This window comes from Lontra canadensis, unplaced genomic scaffold (genome assembly GCF_010015895.1).
Source record: "Lontra canadensis isolate GAN:19392208 unplaced genomic scaffold, GSC_riverotter_1.0 scaffold94, whole genome shotgun sequence".
NCBI lineage: Eukaryota > Metazoa > Chordata > Mammalia > Carnivora > Mustelidae > Lontra > Lontra canadensis.
In genome coordinates, this window is record NW_022631088.1 from 6,174,018 (window position 1) to 6,192,331 (window position 18,314).

General features: G+C 59.5%; 1 protein-coding gene across 2 annotated transcripts in view; it reads right to left on the reverse strand.

The window, feature by feature from the left end:
- The window catches only part of CEMIP (cell migration inducing hyaluronidase 1), a 127,299-nt gene that overhangs the window by 34,953 nt on the left and 74,032 nt on the right, over positions 1–18,314 (reverse strand). For both annotated transcript variants that reach the window (XM_032836810.1, XM_032836811.1), the window contains exons 3-11: positions 15,811–15,951; positions 15,205–15,343; positions 14,328–14,564; positions 12,327–12,506; positions 9,868–9,938; positions 9,153–9,248; positions 8,449–8,570; positions 5,167–5,299; positions 4,194–4,385 (exon numbers count right to left, since the gene is read on the reverse strand). In XM_032836810.1, coding sequence (XP_032692701.1) covers positions 4,194–4,385; positions 5,167–5,299; positions 8,449–8,570; positions 9,153–9,248; positions 9,868–9,938; positions 12,327–12,506; positions 14,328–14,564; positions 15,205–15,343; positions 15,811–15,951 — 1,311 coding nt within the window. The remainder of the gene's footprint in view (positions 1–4,193; positions 4,386–5,166; positions 5,300–8,448; positions 8,571–9,152; positions 9,249–9,867; positions 9,939–12,326; positions 12,507–14,327; positions 14,565–15,204; positions 15,344–15,810; positions 15,952–18,314) is intronic.

Consider the following 18,314-nt stretch of genomic DNA (forward strand, 5'->3'; position numbering starts at 1 on the left):
AGGACGCTGGCCACCGGCCACCTACAGCGACTGACCACTCGGAAGAGGGCTAGGACGACCGAGGCGTAGACTGCCAAACTTGGATTTTAATTAAATCTGAGCAGCTTCGTGTGGCTGGTGACCGTCCTGGACATCTAATGTCCCTGCACCTGTGTCCTCCTCTGTGTCCCGCAGAAACGGGGCTGCCACATTGTTAGGGGACCACGAGGAGCGAGCAGACGGTCTTGTAAGGCGCTTGGCAGTCACGGGAAACAGAGAACGGCCGTATGAGGGAGCAGGTTAACCGTGGTATTACCGAGGGGCACGTGCTGGGGCCAGGGAGGGGGGGAGCGTGAGAGCTAACGCAGGGGGTCTGGGGAGGTTTCCGGGTGCAAGGTGGGAGGCGCGGACAGTCTCCCTGCGGAGAACAGCTCTCCAGAATGTTCTGAGATGACTCACACTTTCGTGACTTGGTGGTTCCCATCTGTTTGCTGTCAGAAAACCCTGCACAGGCGCAGAGGCCTGTTTCCTGGAACTGGGGGGCCGTGAGGAGGGACGATCCGGGAGGACGTGTCCTGCTCTGCAACCAGCGTGGGGGGGCCCAAGATGCTGCTGCTGGGGGGCACAGCTTCAGAAGAGACGGGGCACAGGGGGCCGGGCTTGGGGCTGAAAGGGAGACACGTGGGCCTCCCCAAGACCCACGCATGCACCGCCCCCCAAGCTGGGGCTTTTCTGACGCTGCCCACCAGGGGGCGCTGCTTTCAGTCACACCTCGAAGCCTCGGCGCAAAGTGAACGGTCCTCTCTGAGCCCAGCGTTGGGGGGTGGGGGTCAGGGAGGGGTGCGGGGCTGCCGGAGACACAGACATGGGCTGCTGCTCCGAGGGAGCATGGAGTGGCCCGAGGGGGTCCCGAGACTTCACCTCTCTCCTCACCAGGGCCCACAGTGGCCCCGTCTCACGGTCCGTCCAGCCTTCGGAAGGCTCGGGAGGCAGCTGGGCCTGTGAGTCGGCCGCCAAGTGGGGCCGCTCTCCTGCGTCCGCTCCCCAGCCACACCACTGGGTGAGGCAGCAGCCCTAACAGCACCTGGTCCCTTGCTCTCGGGGCCACTCGGCTCTCAGGAGCTGCTGGAGGGGAAACCTGGCCCCCCCCAGGCCTCGGGGTGCCTGGCACAGGGGTACAGATGGCGGCCGGGCTGGACAGACCTGGGGGACCTTCCACCCCCCCAGGTGCTCCTGCATCCACCCCACCAGAGACCACGAGGGCCGCCCCAGAACCCCACACTGGCATCAGCTCACGCTGTCTCAATGCCCCTCCTGCCGAGGGTCCAGGACACTGATGTCCCAGGAGGGCTGTGCATGTGAACCAGCCGCGGGGGACACAGGAGTCATACAGGGAGGGCCACGGCTCTGACCCTCACGGGGCCCGAGCTTCTCTGGGCGCCCTCTTGTAACTGGGGGCGCGGGGAGGCTTTCCCACCAGGGGGAATGCCACAGGCTGGCGTAGTCGGCGGGAGGCCGTGTCCCCTGCCCCCAGCCCCACGCGGCCCCTCCGCCCCTCATTCCCGCTGCTCTGGTCCTCCTTCATGGCGGGACACTGCATGGGTCCCCAGCACAGCGCCCTGCACTATGCTGTCCCCCTCCGACGGTCCAGGCCACCTGCCCCCTGGTGAGCTCCCAAGGGCAGAGGACACATTTGTCTGGCCCATCGCCTGCCCCATTGGCATTTCCTGTGTTGAACAAACGATGCTCTCCCTCCCACTGCCCTGTGTGTCCTCAGGAAAGGAGCAGGGCATGCCCAGCCTGGGGGTGGAGGGACACGCGGGGACACCTGCGCTCACAGAGCCTCCCGCCTCCATGCCCGGAGGCATCAGGACACTCGGGACAGGACCAGTGACCGACCTCAGCCCGGGGCTGCTGAAAACGACGCACGCGTTTGCCTTTCTCCCTCTACAAGGGTCTTTACCTACAGAATGGAATCTCCCGGCACCATCTCTGTCAGCCCTCAAGCTCAGGTGCTCCATGATTGCAGAATCCTGCCAGGGATAGCTGCTGACATTTACTGAGCACTTACTGCATACCAGGCGCTGTTCAAAGGGCCTCACCCTGAAGGGTTCAACCTGCCCATCCTCACAACCCCGGGAAGCGGTCATGATCTATGATTGTTGTGTCTGTTTTACCGATGGGGAAGCTGAGGTACGGGGAAGTTAAGTATTTGTCTGAAGTCACGGGCTGGCAACCACATTCCTGCAACTCCGAGCCTGTGCTCTACCAGAGAGAGAAAGGGCTGGAGGGGAGGGAAGGAGGAGAGGAGGGAGGGAGGAGGGAGGGTGGGTGAGGAGGTAAGGACGGCGAGAAAGAAGGAAGGCGCCTTCCCCAAAACGTCTCCAGGAGATGAGACCAACAGCGTGCCCCGATCTAATAGACGAGTCCAGCCGGAGCTGGTACCGAGCATCTTTGTAAGGAAAGCTTGTGGGGGACTGTTCTCGCCGCTGTGCACGCGGCCCTGAGCCCCGTCCCTCCGTAGCCCAGGGCCTCGGGGAAGCTGCATCTCTGGGCCTCTGTCCTCCTGTTCACCGGACAACAGTAAGGAGTCTGTGATGTTTCTTTCTCTGGTTGCCAAGAAGCTCGGAGACAGATTTATGGTCTGTTTCAGTAGCTTTTCCTAACTTCAAACTGCCCCCCCTTTTGTTGGATGATTCTTCTCACACCAGAATGTATTATATCCACGCGTATCTTTCCCTTTTTTCTCTCCTGGATGAAGATTTAATTGGACTTGTCTTTATTGTAAAATATCCCCAAACCTTTTCCAAAGAAGGCAGGGGTTCAAAGAAATGACAGTTTAAAAAGGCAGAGTCTGTCAGCGTGTTAAGCATGGCCGTGAGTCCAGCCACACGCAGCAAAGCCGTCGGCTCCGGGACACCCACAGCCTTCCCTTCGCAGGGTCGGCCCTCTAGGACCACAGCCGCAGACTGCAGGGGGCAGCCTCCAGGGTCCATGGCCCCCGAGAGTGGGACAAAGGGATTGGGCTCTACCACCATTGCCCAGGTTTTTAAACCTTTGTCCCCCCCAGATTCCTTCCTAAGCACATCCCCACCAGCCAAAAAGATTGTTTGACTTTCTGTAGTTTTATTTCCAAAGTGACAGATAATTTGGATACATCTCCGCCCATGTTCCTCCTCCTTCCCTCAATCCTAGACCTTTTCCAGGGGCCATGGTCCTGTACTGGCTGGTGGTTATGATGCCTGGGATGGAGTCTCCTTTCTTCTGGCCTTTTCTTCCCCAGTTTGCCTTGGGGGAGGGGCCCTTTTCTCCATTCAATAGGGGCACTGCCAGAGAGGGCCATGTGAGCCCCCAGCCCAAGTGGGCCCTATCTCCCTGGAAGGTGGCGTGAGCACTATGTCCAGGGGACCTCCCAGGGACCTTCAGGACTGCGATGCCCTGAAGACACGGCCCACTCGCTCCCACTACCCTGACCCCCGAAGCAGCCCTGCCCCCGTCCTCGTGCAGTGGGGTCCATCCCTTCTTGAAGACCAGCAGCACACTGGACAAATTCCTCTTTTGCTTACGATAGTCAGGTTGGATTCCGCCGCTTATAACCTAAGAGTCCTCCTGGGACATAACTCTCTCCACAAATAAACACGGACCGGGATGACACTTTAAATCCTAACAATCTGAGATTCCAGGAAACTCGCATAATGTACATTGCCATACCACTAAGTCAACAATGAGAAGAAAAAGGCACCAAAGCTGCAGAAAGGAGAAGTTTAAATTTCCCAGTCGCTCGCATTACCGTCTAACAAGAGTCACTCCCTTCCCTCAACCTTGATGGGACAAATCGGCTGACCCGCCCCGTGCGTGTGGAGCTTAAGCACACTCTGTGCTTTGTCCGGTGGCATGTGGGTGTGAGAGCTAGTTCTGAGCCCAGGCCCTGCGTCCTCTGTGTCTCTGCTCTCTGGAGCTTTCCACCCCCCACGGGAAGAATACGCCTTGGGAAGAGCGAGAGTCCCACGGACTGACCAGAACCCAGCTGTCGTCCCAGAGCCAAGCTCCGTCTAGAGAGGCTGGACCCTGGATCAGCAGCAGGTGCATGAGTGAGAAGTACGTGCTTGTCGTGAGGGTTTGAGGTCTGTTTTGTTACGTAGCATTATTGTGGCAAGAGCTGACTGATACGGACCTGCTGTGATTTCCCAGGGCGGGCTTAGCGGAAGTCTCACCTGCCACTCGGACCTGGTTGGGGGCACAGGCTTTGCAGGGTAGCACCTGGAACTCCTCTGCCTGGTACATGGAGTAGTCAGTACTGGCGACGACCAGCGTGTCCCCGGGCTTCCACGACCGAACATCGTCCTCCAGGGTCAGAATGGTGCTGTTCACGTTGGTGTCGATGGTGACGGTGAGTTTGGGCCTCACTGAAAGCCCAGACGGGAGGGGCTGAGGTAGAACCCTGCGTTCTCGGCCAACGTTTGACCCCACGCCTCTTCCCTTTCCCTCCCTAGATAAATGCCAGGTTTGCCTATCCAAACCCAAATCACCAGGCTCAGCCCATCCCAGTCTTGGTGCAGGTTTTTGAAGTCAACAGAACCGTAGCAGAAAAGAGCCATTCATTAGCTCCAGGCAGGGGAATTTTCCAGCAACTCCTTAGTCAGAGTTGAACGTGGCAGCCCACCACACCCACTTTGCTCAAGATGTAAAACAAATACAGTTCCTCTCAACTATTATTTACGGGAGCTGTAAGCCCTCCCCCCGAGAGCACTTATCCCTAATGACCACCTTCTGGGGAAGGCCAAGTGCCTCTGCGAACAACCCGGCCATTTCCCATCCCTCCTAACGAGCACCTCGGGAGCCGCGTTTAAAATAACAGCACCCAGCGGCCGCGGGCTCACGTCTCCGCAGGCGAGGGCTGCAAGAAGTCAGCCCTGGGCCACGGCACCCTCGTCTTCTTGGGCCGGGCCCTTCCCCTTCCTGAAAGGCATATGGGCAGGTGGGGCCTGGCCGGCTCCTGCCAACTCTGAGGACCATCCCATGGCTCCCGGGTTGCAGAAGGGCTGTCCACGGCGAGCTTGGCAGATGCGCCGTGTCACCGAGATGTCCCGAGGCAGCTGACCCAGCCGCAGCCAAACTCCCAACGGCCAGCTCAAGGAATGAGCTGTGCACGGCTGTGCTGTGTGTCCACGGCAAGCGGGTGCTTACCAGGCTTCCCACACAGGAACCGCACGCGGTAGGTCTGGCAGGCTTGGCCCCGGTCGTAGCACACAAACCTATAATCCTGGCCTTTTTTGTAGACGACCTCGGTGGTGAGGTTAACGCCATCCGCCGTCGTGGCCTGGAAACAGCACGGGAATTACAGAGCAAAATCATTTTCATGTGCGTAACGGAGGAAGGCGATGATTAATGGCATAAATATCCACTCACACGTCTAAAACCGTCCCTGATGCCGGAATTGTTTCCTCGGGCCCAAGGTGATCATGGAATGACCGGGCCTCGCTTTTGTGCTAAGAAAACCGTTTTGTTCTGAGGAAGACAGTGTGACGACACAGGGTGGGGACATGCCTCGCTGGGGTCCCGGGGCAGTCCGTACCCAGACCACTGATTTGCTGGGACTCCTACCACCCACCCCCTGCCATTTATTGAGGACCTCTCTGTTCATCGACAGGTGTGGGGAGCCCTTAAAAATACTCATGCCCAGGCCCCATCCCCTGGGGCTCAGATCTGGTGTGTCCACGTGTGGCTGGGGATCAGAACATTTAGAAGTGGCCCAAGTGGTTCCAGAGGGCAGTCCAGTTTGAGAACCGTCCTTGCCCTAGCAGTTATAGGGCTAAGTGCTCGGCATATGATCTCATTCCATCTTCACGGCAACAGTGAGGTTGCTGGCTCTACAGATAAGGGAACCAGCCTTCCGCGGGTGAGTCACTTGCCCAGGGTCAAACAAGCCAGTCGGAGGCAGAGCCAAGATTCGAATCCAGACTCAGCCAACCACAGAGCGGGTACACCTCCCCACTGCGGCCGTCCAGCACGCAGCCCAACGTCCTCTGTTCAACGTCTGTCTCCTCCCCCGGGATCCTGAGCTCCAGGGAGGGCAAGGGTCTGGTTTCCGCCTGTCTCCCTGATTCCAGCTTCCAGCCTGGAGCTCGGCACGGACTGGGGTCTCCGGGATGGGGCCGACGGGTGAGCAGCCCCAAGGCCAGGTAGAGAGTTTAGGGAGTGGGCTTCGAGGAGGTCACGCTCCCTGCCAGCTGGGGCTCATCCCAGAGCCCGGGTGTGTCTGCAGCAAGCCCGAGGCTGTCATCAGAGACAAGCAATTGAGATCCAGGCTGCAGCTGTTGTCCTCTCTGGCACAGAGACCAAAGGGACCGGGGCCTGGAAATAGGGAGGCAAAGTAGAGTCAACCTATTAAAAAAGAGGGCGGAGGGGGGGAGCTTTTCAGGAAACATTAGCTTCAACACAGCAGGTATCTGTTGTCATTGGCCTCAAAGAAGAGCTCTAGGGCAGGGAGCTCTGGCATCCCGAAAACCCAGCCCTTTCCTGCAAGAGTTGAGCTCACCCCCATCATCTCGGGTGGCCTCCAGCGTCCTGGGAGAAGTGGGAGTTGCAGACCCGCCCTTGGGAAAAAGTGAAGGCTCAGAGGTTTTTAGAAGCCAGCTCAAGGTCAAGGTCGTTGGACTATCAAGCTTGGCTCTTCTGAGGTCCCACTGTTTTCCGTGGAGGCCAGAGCCTGTCCTTCTGCAGGAGACCCCAAAACACGGAGAACTGAGCCTGAAAACACCAGGGAATGGAACCAAACCTTTTCGCAGGCACAGTGTTCCACACTTTCGGGGGGGGAGCATCTATTCAACTCTGCGTCTTCCTCCCCTTCCTTTTCTTAAACCTGAGGAATGACCTCACTTTGGGATAAGAAGAGAAAAAGGTGGTTCTGCCACTGTTCAGGGAAACTGGTCTCCGCCCTAAGTAGACACAAGTCTATTACTATTTTTGATAATTAATAATTATAAAATAACAGTATGATTATGACAATAATCATAAAATATTTAAAAAAATTATGGGTCCTTCATACATCGTTGTATAACAACCACAAAATAATCCCACAGGGAAACAGTGACAATCCCTGATGTGCGTTGTTACTGAAGAGGAAATTGGGACCCTGAGTCACCTGACTGAGCTCCGCTGCCAGGACTGGGGTGAGGGTGGCGAGGTTTAGGGCGGCGGTCACCTCAGGGCCATGGGAGCGCAGGGACAGAAGCTTCAAGAAAGGGCCACCGTGACCACTGCACCCTAACCCTTGACCGCTTCCTGGGCCTTTGTTTAGCGAAGAAAAAGCCAAGATCCCATTCTGGAGTTGAGAGCTGTGAATCGATAAGGGGCCACCAAGCTCAGCAAAATGTTGTCACGGAAGGGACTTCCGTGAGCGGCCGCCTGGGGGTCCTAGAGGATGGGGTCGGGTCCCTTGGAGGGTCTCAGATGATGGAGCTGGAGAGCCATTGTACCCCCCACTATTTTGCATTTTATATCTACGTGAGCTCGTCCCCACTTTGTTGCCTCCAAGCCTTCAGTGAAGTTTTATTTCACCCTTTAGCCTGGGATTGGTTGTGCTTTGACGTCAGCAGGTGCCTGCGTCCATGCCGGGAACAGAGGCACCAGGGGAATGGGAGACGCCTACGGGAAGCGGCCACAGGGACGTGGTCTCCTAAAGGCAGTAATCCAGAGCCCGACGCTGGCACAGCCAACACCGGGAGGCGTCCGTTGACCATGTAAGTGTTCCTGGAGGACTTCCAGAAATACTTGGGGAGGGGAGGGGAGCAAAGGCCGGGACTTGCTGTGGCCAAGGGACCTGGAGGAATAAGACTAAGGCTGGGATATTCCAGGTTGAAAGAGAAAGTTAGAATTAAATCCGGGGCCTTTGGGGGCACTGGCCCTTCTTGATCCCACTGGACCCAAAACAAGCCGAGAGCCCGTGGCCTGCGCTCACTCGGGTCAGTCCTTCTCGAGGACGCACAGCCCTGTGAGCGGGTGGGGGGTCTTAGCCAAACGGGAAGGTCTGCCCGCGAAGCCGGTGAGTTGGGAGCACCGCTCGTTCACGCGCCGCTCAGCAGAGAGCCAGGCTGGGGGAGGGGGCTGAGCTCAGCCAGCACCCCAAAACTCATTTGGGGCCTGTGCACGGAGGGTCCCCAAGGAAATCGACCGAGAAGGGAGGCTGAAGGAGACAGCCCGTCCCCAGGCTGGGGCACCATCCACCATGGCTGTGGAAGCTGCTTGAGGAGGAGTGGGGAGTGGAACCCAGGAGGGAGCGCTGGGCCCTTGCTGGGGAGCTCCCTGGCCTGCCCGGGAGGCCTGGAGCCGAGAAGTGCTTCTAGAGCGGGAACGGGACTTCCCGGCTCACCTGAGTCCACCTGAATCGCACCACCCCAGTGGCGAGAAAGTCAGACTCCGTTTCTGAAATAAAGTCTTTGTCACTCTTGATCATTTAGAGTTTGGTACCTGGATGTCGATGGGGCGATTGCAGATCTTTCCTGGGTGAGCGACCCGGAGGTCTGAGATTTTCTCCCCGCCTTTAGTGTGCGCCACTCTGTCGTGGTCAAACCACTCCGTCCACTCCACATCTAGGCAGACGCAAAGAGCAGGGTGAGGTGGGAAGGGCCCAAGAGGGCAGGTGCCCCACAGCGGGGCCCCCGACACCCCCGGGGCCAACAGGAGTCGAAAACCACGCATCCAGCTGTGCCCCAAAGCAGTCGCCGCCGCGTCTCCCACCTTTTCATTAAAAGCATCTCTTAACTGACTTTCTCACTTTCTAGAAGCCATAGAATCTATCTTCTTCGTGACCGCAGAAGGGGTGACGATGAGAGCTACGGTCAGCCCGTTTCTCGGGGCGGCAGGGACGGCGCTGCTCTCTGCACCCCAGCCCCCACGCCTGGCTACCTGAAGGCCGGTCCTGCTCCCGCCTGTTTCCTATCCAGCACCGCTGTTTGGCGCAGAGAGGATTCCGAGAGGGGGAACAGCGTCCTCTGGGCTCTTGGCCGCTCGGGACTGATTAATGAGAGACACTCGCCCTCGCTAATTTAGTTTACTCAGCAGCATCCAGGGGTCTTATTGGCGCAAGAGAAAAGTCCTTGTTGTGCAAAGACAGAACGTCCTGCCCTTCGCCCCCAGTGCCCGGGTTTTCCTGGTCGTGCCGAACGGCTCACCTTGGACCCACTCGCTGCAGGAAGAGACGTTGAAGTGCTCGCCGTGCTCCGTCTGGAACACTCTGGACACCCGGGCGGCCGCCGAGCCTCGGTGTCCTGGCGGAGAGAGCGGGGGCGTCGGCGACCGCAAGCCCCACCCCCACATCCCGAAAAATGTAAATAATCCCAAGACGGAGCCAAGCCCCAGCACGCATGGATCTTGAACTCTTTCTTAGAGACAGCATGGATCTTGAACTCTTTCTTAGAGACAAAAACCACTTCAGGCCCGTCTCTCTACCGGGGAAGCCGACTTCCTACGGTCCCTTCTTTTGCTTCAGTTTCGAAGATTTGATTTCCGTGGCTGACAAAGCTGAAGCCCCGATTTCTCCCGCGGATTCCTGTCTGGGAATAGGACCTGCGGGGCTTTCCCACAGGTGGTGAGGGCCCACCCCAAGTATCTTTTGAGCTCAGAATATTCCCCTTGGAGGGTCTGTCCCCGCTCTCGCCTGTCCTAGGTCCCTTGTTCTGAGTGTTAGCGGCCGTCTCCCTGCAGACGTAGAAATTGTCTTAGCGATCGCCTTTGGCCACTTTGGCGAAACACGGCCAGCAAGAGTGGCTGTGGGGGTGGTTCCTCCGGGTTCGGAGGGAGGAGGGCGGCTCAGAAAGGCCCGGGGCGTCTCCATCAGGGAGAATGGAGGGGGGGCGGGGATTCTGCCTCTCATCAACTATTTATTACCGTGATACTCGATATGGTCTTCGACCGAAGAAGAGGGATTTCCTTTCACGGTGAGGAAACTCCAAGGGTGTCTGGTAAAAGCAACAGTAAAAGGTAAACATCTTCACCCGCCTGGGCCTGTCCCAGAGGCAGAGCAAAGGCGGAGCCCGCGAGCACGCAGCCCTCCCCGCTGTGCCCCGGAGACCCGCTGGCGGCCGGGCTTCCCTCTCCCGGAGAGCAAGAGCCCTGCTTTGTTTCTTCCCTTCCTGGCTTGCCGGCCGCTTACTCGCCGTGCGCCTCTTAACCCCACTCCGGTGGGAGACGGGCACGGATCACGAACGAACAAGCCCGCGGCCCTACAAACCAAACCACCCGCCAGGCCCAGCCGGGTCCCGGAGCGAGGGTTCCGACAGCTTTGGGAAAACAAGGACGGAGGCTCCAGGAGAGAAGGGCTCCTTCTACAATGCCCTGGCCTCGGAAAGTCGGGAGAGGCCCCTCGCTCACAGTGGGGGACGGAGGAGGAGAAGCCGAGGGAAGGCGTCCTCCGCTGAAGCTGGCTCTGAGGCAGGAAGGTTTCCCTCCCCGTTTCTGTCTTCCCCCTGACGCCCATCTTCCGTCCCGCTCTCCCCTCTCACCGTGGGACGGCAATCCCTCACCGTACTCAAGACCTTCTGTTGTTTTTGTTTTCATCTTGGAAAGCAAGTGTCTACTGAGGTTGGGGATTTGGTTGGTGGCTCTCTCGCTTAAGATCCATCAGTGGCTCCCCTGTGCCCTCTGGATGAAAGCCAAGCTCCCGGGTGCACAGCAAAACGTCTTCCTGTGCCCACCTCCTCAGCCTCGTCTCTGTCCCCTCCCACCCTAGCACCCCCTTCTGCTGCCTGTCCCCCTCCCCCGCCTTCAGGAGAGCCCCACGCTCAGCCCGGGCCTTGGCACCTGCAGTCCCTCGTGGGAACCTGCTTGCCCTCATCCTCACCCGCCCGTCTGTGCCCCGAGCCCTTCCCCCACCCTCGTGCTCACGCTTCTCATCACTTCTCTGTTGTTCCTGCTGCCCACGACAGCTCAGCCCGTCCCGTCGGGCCCACAGCCTCGTGCCAACACCGGCCAGGAGCCACGTTCTGAGAGCACCAACCGTGGCCGCTGCAGACCTCAGTTCTACTGATTCTAGATACTCTGAGTTTGTCCCTCAGAGCGTGTCTGCACAAACGAGGACCAAGAGTGCAATTCCTGCCCACCCGTGTGTGGCCCTCAGGGGAATGGCCATGACAAGGCCGGGCAAGCGTCCCTCCTCCCAGCGGCCACTGCTTCTCAGGAGAGAACGGATGCCAATGTTTACGGAATCCTGATTCTGTGCCAGAGGGGGCGGCACATGTTTTGGTACTTAGTATCGCATGGGACCCCTCCCCCCGCTCCGGATGTCGTCCACTTCACAGGTGCGGGAACCGAGCAGAGAGAAAGGGTCCCCACCCCTGCAGGGACACCTGCCAGGACGTACAAATTCGGACTGCACCGGGGCCGGGGCATGGGCCCTTAGCCGTTACCCTCTTCTGCTGACCCCTAAGTGGCCAGTCCCCTGGTGGTTCTCACTGTCCTTGTAAATCCATGGCAGGCCTTTTGGTTTATAAAACAAGGAAATGGAAGCCCCTCAGTGTTTGCTATCAAAGGAGCCTTGAGATAAAAAGGTGTCCTTCAAGGTGTCATCTCTGACGGCCTGAGCTCCCTATCCAGACCCTTCCAGAAGGAGCAGCCCCTGGGCAGTGAGAGAAGGCACCGTGGAACCCGGAGCACCGCCCGGCCGCCCCCTCCCTTGCCTGGGGGAGCTCGGCTCAGCCAGGGAACCGGCTTCACTTGGAGCCCAGGGGAGGCTCTTCTGGCCCCCGACCCGCCTGGGGTTCTGCGGAGCTGAAGGGAAAGGCCCTGCTGTCTTCCAACAGCCCCAGGCCGGAGGATTTGACCTTCCACGGAACTGAGAGCTGATTCAACATGATGGAGAGGTGTGGCCAGGTGCCCTTGTGCGTGCACGCCAAGGTCAGGCATGAAGCTCTAACCGGAGACAGACCAAACCCGGTGGCACATCAAAGGCCCCTCTCCCCGGGGGCTGGGCTGGGCAGGCAGCTTACAGGCTCCCTAAGCAAATGTCTGTCCGTGCCGCTCAGGGCACACGATGGCCTCTTTGCCAAAGAACGGGCAAACGCAGCGGGTGGCTCATCAGAGATAGGGATTCCCGCAGCAGAGGGCCGGCCGGTGTTCTGTAAGCGGCTGAACGAGCGAATGAGTTCGTGCGGACTGAGACCTTCTGTGTTTTCAGAGTGGACCACGCTTCGTAAGAAAACCCGGGCTCCCGGATGCGCCCACTGCTCCCCAGGCCGGCACTGAGCGGAGCGCGCCGCGGTCAAGGATCGGACGCTAAGACAACCTGCGGGCCCGGGGTGGGGGGGATTCGGGGACCTGGAGGTTGGCAGGGGCGGGAGAGACGGAGGCACCTGAATCCGAGGTGTAGGAAGTGTTTGCTGCCCAGCCTGGTCATGGCCTTCCTGGCCGCGTCGTCCAGGTTCCGAGACCCCTCATCGTTCACGGCCACTGAGAGGATCCTGCCCGCGGGCACCGCGTTCAAGTACTGGGCCAGACGCTCGCTCTCCTTCTTGGATCTGTAGGTGTCAAACCTGGAAGGACAGAGACGGCGGTTCCACTGCCCTGACTGCGGCTCCCCAAAATGGGAGGTCTAAGCACACGCGTGCATTCCAGCAACCGGCATGCCTGCCACAGACCCCAAGGCTGGGATTTTCTAAAGAAAGGGAGCTCTCGTGACAGCAAAGACCCACCTTCCCAAACTCGACGGACGTAACCCACTCTCACACAGGAGACACCCGTGATGCATGATCTCAAACAGCAGCCTACCCCACCCGGGACGAGCATTTACGAGGGAAAGACACGATTTTGTAATGACCTCCAGCTACGCGCCATGTGACCTAAAGATTTGGGACAATTGTAAGGGAAATTCCAGAAGAATCTGTCTTGGGGCTTAAGCAAAATCATTCTAAAACAGATCTAGAAGAATAAACCAGCGTGAATGGCCAAGATTCGGGGAAAGAGAAACGGTGGTGGTACAGGGGTGGTGGGGGTGGTGGGACCGGTGCTCCTGAGCCCTCAAAATGGTTTGCAAATGTTTGTGCAAGCTGGTGTATCCCTGCCAAGGCCCCTCATCCTCCCCTCCCCACCCCCGCCCCCGGAGAGCCACCTGCTGCAGCCCAGCTCGTCTCCGTCTCCGAGCTGTGACCACACCACACACCTTAACACATCCCTCTCTGCCTGGCCACATGCTTCCTACCTTTGAGGTGCTGGCCTGCATTCTCATTCCTCCAGGTAACCTCACTGACCATAGCCTGCACACGCGTGTGCGTCTATAAGGTTTCTTAAGATGTTACATGCATTCTGCTATCAGGCTCTCGAGGCCCCGGACCCAGGCTTTCACCAAAGGAAATTTAGAAGGAGCAGCTGTCCCGTCTTTGCAACCTGCACACCAGCTGTTGGGATGACTTCTCCTCCCACAGCTCAATAGGGCACGCACCGGAGCCCAGAGCGCCACAATGGACACCGTCCTACTGATTACAGAGGCAACGCCGAGAGGCCAGCGTGCCGCGTGGAAAGGCAGGGCTCTCGGACGCACTCTGTGCCCATCAGGCTTATCCTGGCTTCCCAAGTTACCCGTGCACTGGCATCTCTCAGCCCCAGGCCAAGACAGGTGTCCGGATGGAATGTGGGTTCAAGGTCTGTCTGGACAGATCTGGGTGTGAATCCCAGCTCCGACACTTTCTGGCCTTGTGACTCAGACCAAATGGATTCCCCTGAGCCCCAGTGTTTTCCTCTGTACGAGACGGAACCTACTCCCAGGGGTTATGAAGGTAAATTACAGATGGCCAGTAAAGTGGTTCACACGATGTTTTAGACACAGTCCAGTGATCGTGCACCTGCCCCTGCCAAAAACCCAGACGTCACTGGACCATGCCGCCATAGATCTGCACCCTCACCCCTCTGCTGGCCCTTCTCCGCTTCCAGACCATCATGCTCCCCTCACCACTGGCCCTTTGCACTTGCTGCTTGCCATCTTGAACACTCTCTCCCTGACTCATCTTTGCCCTGCAGTTCTCAGCTCAAAGGTTGCTTTTCTACACTGGTCTTCCCTGACCCACGGATGCAAACCAGGCGTCCCTAGTTACCTTCTGCCACTTCCTTATGTCATTCCCCTAATCAGCACGATCTGCAATGATGCGGTGTCTACGTGCGTGCCTGCCTCGTCGTTCCTGTGAATTCAGCTTCGGTAGCCAAATGCCCGGGGAGGGAGAGACGTGTCTCCTCCCTCGGGGGACTTCTGTCCGATTGGCTCACTGCTGTGTCCCAGCACCCAGAGGCACATCTGGCCGGGGCACGTGCTCCGGGACTGTCAGGAATGAAGGGCTACATGCTTACGTGAGGGCAGACCTTACCGGTCCGAATGGATGACCGTTGCCGATTTGGGGTCGATGACGTGAACAATGACTCCACGGTGACCCCAGCTCCTTTCAAAAAAATAGCCTCCTTCCTCCATGCCGCCTGGGCGAAGGGTCTTGTTCAGAAATGTCCAAGAGAGCTTTTTCTGTCCATGTAACTCCAGCGTGCCTCCTGGGCCCACCCCAATGTACTTCAGGCCAAAGTAAGGGTCGGGCTGAACTCCTTCGTCGGCCCTACAAGAGAAACAGCTCCCCGGAGTCAGCCGACCTGTCGCTCCACTGGACACTGAGCCCAGAGGGGACCACGCTGCTCCCGCCACGGCCGCCAGAGAACCAGACACACATGGTGGCTGCCTGCGGCCAGCAGACAGCGTCACCCACATCGTCCTAACCAGGCCCAAACGAGGCCAGAAGGCCGAGCGAAAACACTCATCACTAGTTCACATTCCCAGCGCTAAGAGTTTTCTATGCTGGCTCATCCGGCCGCGTACTACAGACCCTCAAATACTCTTGGCTTCCGTTCCTGAGAACCTCAACTGTTTGAAGAGAGACCACAGCCAGAGGCCAACACAGAGGTTTTCCTTCCCTTGTCCATCGTAACGGACTGAATCAGCTTTCCCAGAGGCTCCCGGAGCCAGGACAGAATCGAAGGACTGCGGGGACTCTTGTAACTCACAAAACAAACCCCTAGTGAACCTGTCCGTCTCTCCCCGGTCACTGCCGTCTGTCATGCTCGTGGCTGCCTCGGGCCGTCTGTAAGGATAATCCCCTCCTGGCACGGGAGCCTTGTCGTCCTGCTGCCTTCTTCCCTCTGGAAAGCCTCCTCCCCGCCAGGGCCGAGAGTAGCACTTGGTCCCTGGAGGCCGGCGCCCACCTTCCGTAGAGAACGATGCTGAAGTTGCCCTGGTAGGGGCAGAGGGCGCTCCCAGCATGCAGCTCCCCGCCGTCGTCTATCAGGACGTGCCGGGCCCGCAGAACAATGGGCTCCTCGTGGTCTTTGATGACTAGCTTTCCTGAGGACAGGGGAACGGGACGGGGTTTGAGAAGGCTGGCGTCAGCGGTGGGGTCACGGCAGAGGCAAGGGCGGACCCGCCAAGCCCTCCTCGTCCGGGAGGACAAGAAGGCCCATCTGCCCAGCTCTCCCACGCCTGCCGGGCCCCCAGGTGGCTCCGCGTGTGGACGCCGCCCGCTGGCTTGCGGTCCCGGCTGTGCACACGGCCGTCAACAAGGAGCAAGCATCGGGAGGCGTGATGGGCGGGAACGCTCCCAGCCCCAACGAGAACGTCCCTCCGTAAACGCTTCTGTCACCGAGGCTGGACCTGGGACACACCGCGCCCAGGGGCCCAGAGCCGGGGGCCTCTCAAGCCGCAGGGAGCTCCGGCCTGAACCCAGAGCACGGGACCTTGGTTCCGCCCGTCAGAGCTGTGGCAGCCTGCACCGGCCTGCTGGGCCATGCGGTGGTGGTCGGGGACCAGCTTACCTCCCTGGGAGACGTGGACGGAGTTCACGGTGGCAGACGCGGCAAGCAGCAGGGCCCTGCCCTGCCCAATGTGCACACAGTGGTCCGGGTTGTGGCCAGGGTTCCAGGGCTGCAGCTCGGGGCTCTGGTCGGGGCACACGGCTGTCGAGGACAGAGAGGCGTCACGGCCTCCATTCCCACCCCGGAGTGCCAGGGGTGCTCCCGCCCCGTGCCCTGCCCACCTCTACTGGCATATGAGGCCTCGAGAACGAGGACACCCCTGACATAGGCGCCAGGAGCCCTGAGGTCTCAGTTCCTCCCACGTTGGTGAACCAGCCACGTCCTTCCTCGGGGGTCAGTCTCCCCGTTCACAAAAGGGACGGTAGACGGGGTGACTCCTGACGATATTCCAGGGCCCAGAGCTAGGGGGCGATCTGCCCGGAGTGCTTGTCATCCAAGACATTCTTCCCCCCTGGAAAGCGGTGCTCTGAGCGTGCACACGGCCCCTCGCCTCCCGCATGAGAATCTGACTCTTGGTACAATTTCCAGCTCTGTTCCCCTGGAAACCCGAGAAGGAGGGCATCACACAAACACCATGTCACCGAGGACTTCGCTCCAGCGAGGGGGAGGGGCACCCCTATTAGCAATGGCGTCTAAGCGGGGAGGTACGGTGCATGACTGTGTCTCTCCCGGGGGGGGGGGGGAGGTCGTGCCGTAGGCTCCCCTGAGAGCAGAGGCCCTCGTAATGGGGCACGTGTCCCGCGGGAACCCCTAATCCCGCCTGCGGAGTTGCCGGAAGAGACTGCCATCGTCTCTTTTTTAAAAGAACATAATTTGGAAACAAAGCAGTCGATGTTTAACGGTTGGTTGTTTACAGACCACCAAGCTTTGCAAAACAAACATTACCGGATGGAAGCCGGAGAGAGAGACGGGCCGAGGCTCCCGGCCAGGGCACCTCCCGCACCTGTCCCGCCACCGCCTCGGGTCCTCTCCCCCGAGGAGCCACATGGGGTGGCTTCTGGAAAGCTCTGTGGAGAGCGGCCAGGACCGTTCTCGTGCCAGAGAAACCCCCGGTGCGGCTCCAGAGGGAGCCTGACGCTGGAGGCCTGTGGCGGCCTCGTGAGTCAGACGTTCAGCTGAGCTTGGAGGCCCCGGGGCGGGGGTGGGGGAGGCGCCTCCCCCGGCTCCAGTGGAAGCAGCAGGAGGAGCCTCGTCTCCATCTGGCCGGCTGGGCGCGACTCCAGCCGCGGACGGCGGGCGCAGGAGGGCACGGAACCGCCTCGGACGCGGGGAGGCTCTCCCCGCAGCCAGGAGCAACCCGGAGGCGACGCGGTGGATGAAACAAAAACGAGAAGGGCTCGTCGCAGAGAACGAGCCTGGATGTCTTCCTCCTCTCTGTCCCTCGAGAACCATAGAGCAGGGGAACCGCTCCATCTAAGGGCCCCGGGTGGGGGTGGGGAGTGAGGGGTCAGGCAGACCCGCCGCAGGGCCAAGGTTGCAGGTGAAGGCCCAGTCCCCGGCGCAGGCTGAGAGGACGGACGCGACCTCCAGCCCAGGCTCCGAGGAAGGACGCCGGTTGCCTCATGTCTCTGGAGCCACATGGGTGCAGAGAAGAGCGTCCATGATGCAGAGGCGTGACCCCAGGAGGGACCCCTGCGATCCCCGGCATGTCGGGTCAAAGCGTCGCTGTACTTTTGTTCTGTTAACTCTGGGATGACAGCGTCTGCCCCGTATTTACTTATCTCAAGAGAACTGGAAGGGAGGTGTCCTTTATCTTCCCTCAACAGCCCAGACACAGATCCCCAAACCCACAGCATCTTGTCGTCTTTGTCCCTCTGAAGGCAGCAACCCCCGGTCCCTCCTCTGCCACGCACAGGGTGGGCCCTCAGTGCAGGGGGGGCCCTCGGTGCGGGGGGGCCCTCGGTGCGGGCTGGCTGAGCTGTAGCCCCACCCAACCCTCCCCAGCCCCACAACAGCCCCCTTTTGCCCGCCAGCTGCCTCCCTGTCAGCACGAACCCGGGCTCTGGCTGTCTCTCATGGAGGAGAGAATTTCACACGGTTTGGAAAGCGGCTCTTCCAGCTGTTGGAAGCCCCAAGGGACTCGAGTCATGGCAACACACTGAGAACCAGAGTCCTTGCTCGGCAGTGGACTTCCCGGAGCCTGTGGGCTGGGCTGCTGGTGGGCCCGCTGCTTTAGCATCCGGCAGCCCTGGGGCATACGTGTCGGGGACTCTGGTGCCTCCATGGCCCCAAGAGGCTTCTGAGGGTCATGTCTGTCCCTGGGTCTGTCTTCAGGTGGGTCAAGTGCTTACTGGCTCCCAGCCAAGATTGATGCCCTCCACCTAGTTTTAGACCCAAGTGTCTGCTTCCAAGGAGGGGACACACAGCAGTGCACGGGACCCCTGAGGCCCACTGACAACCGAGTGGTCCCGGCAGGGAGCCACAGGCATCCCAGCTTCTGGGACAAAGCCCCAGGGTCTCGCCACCCACATCTCCCAGGACCAGCTCGGCTGCCCCTTCACGCT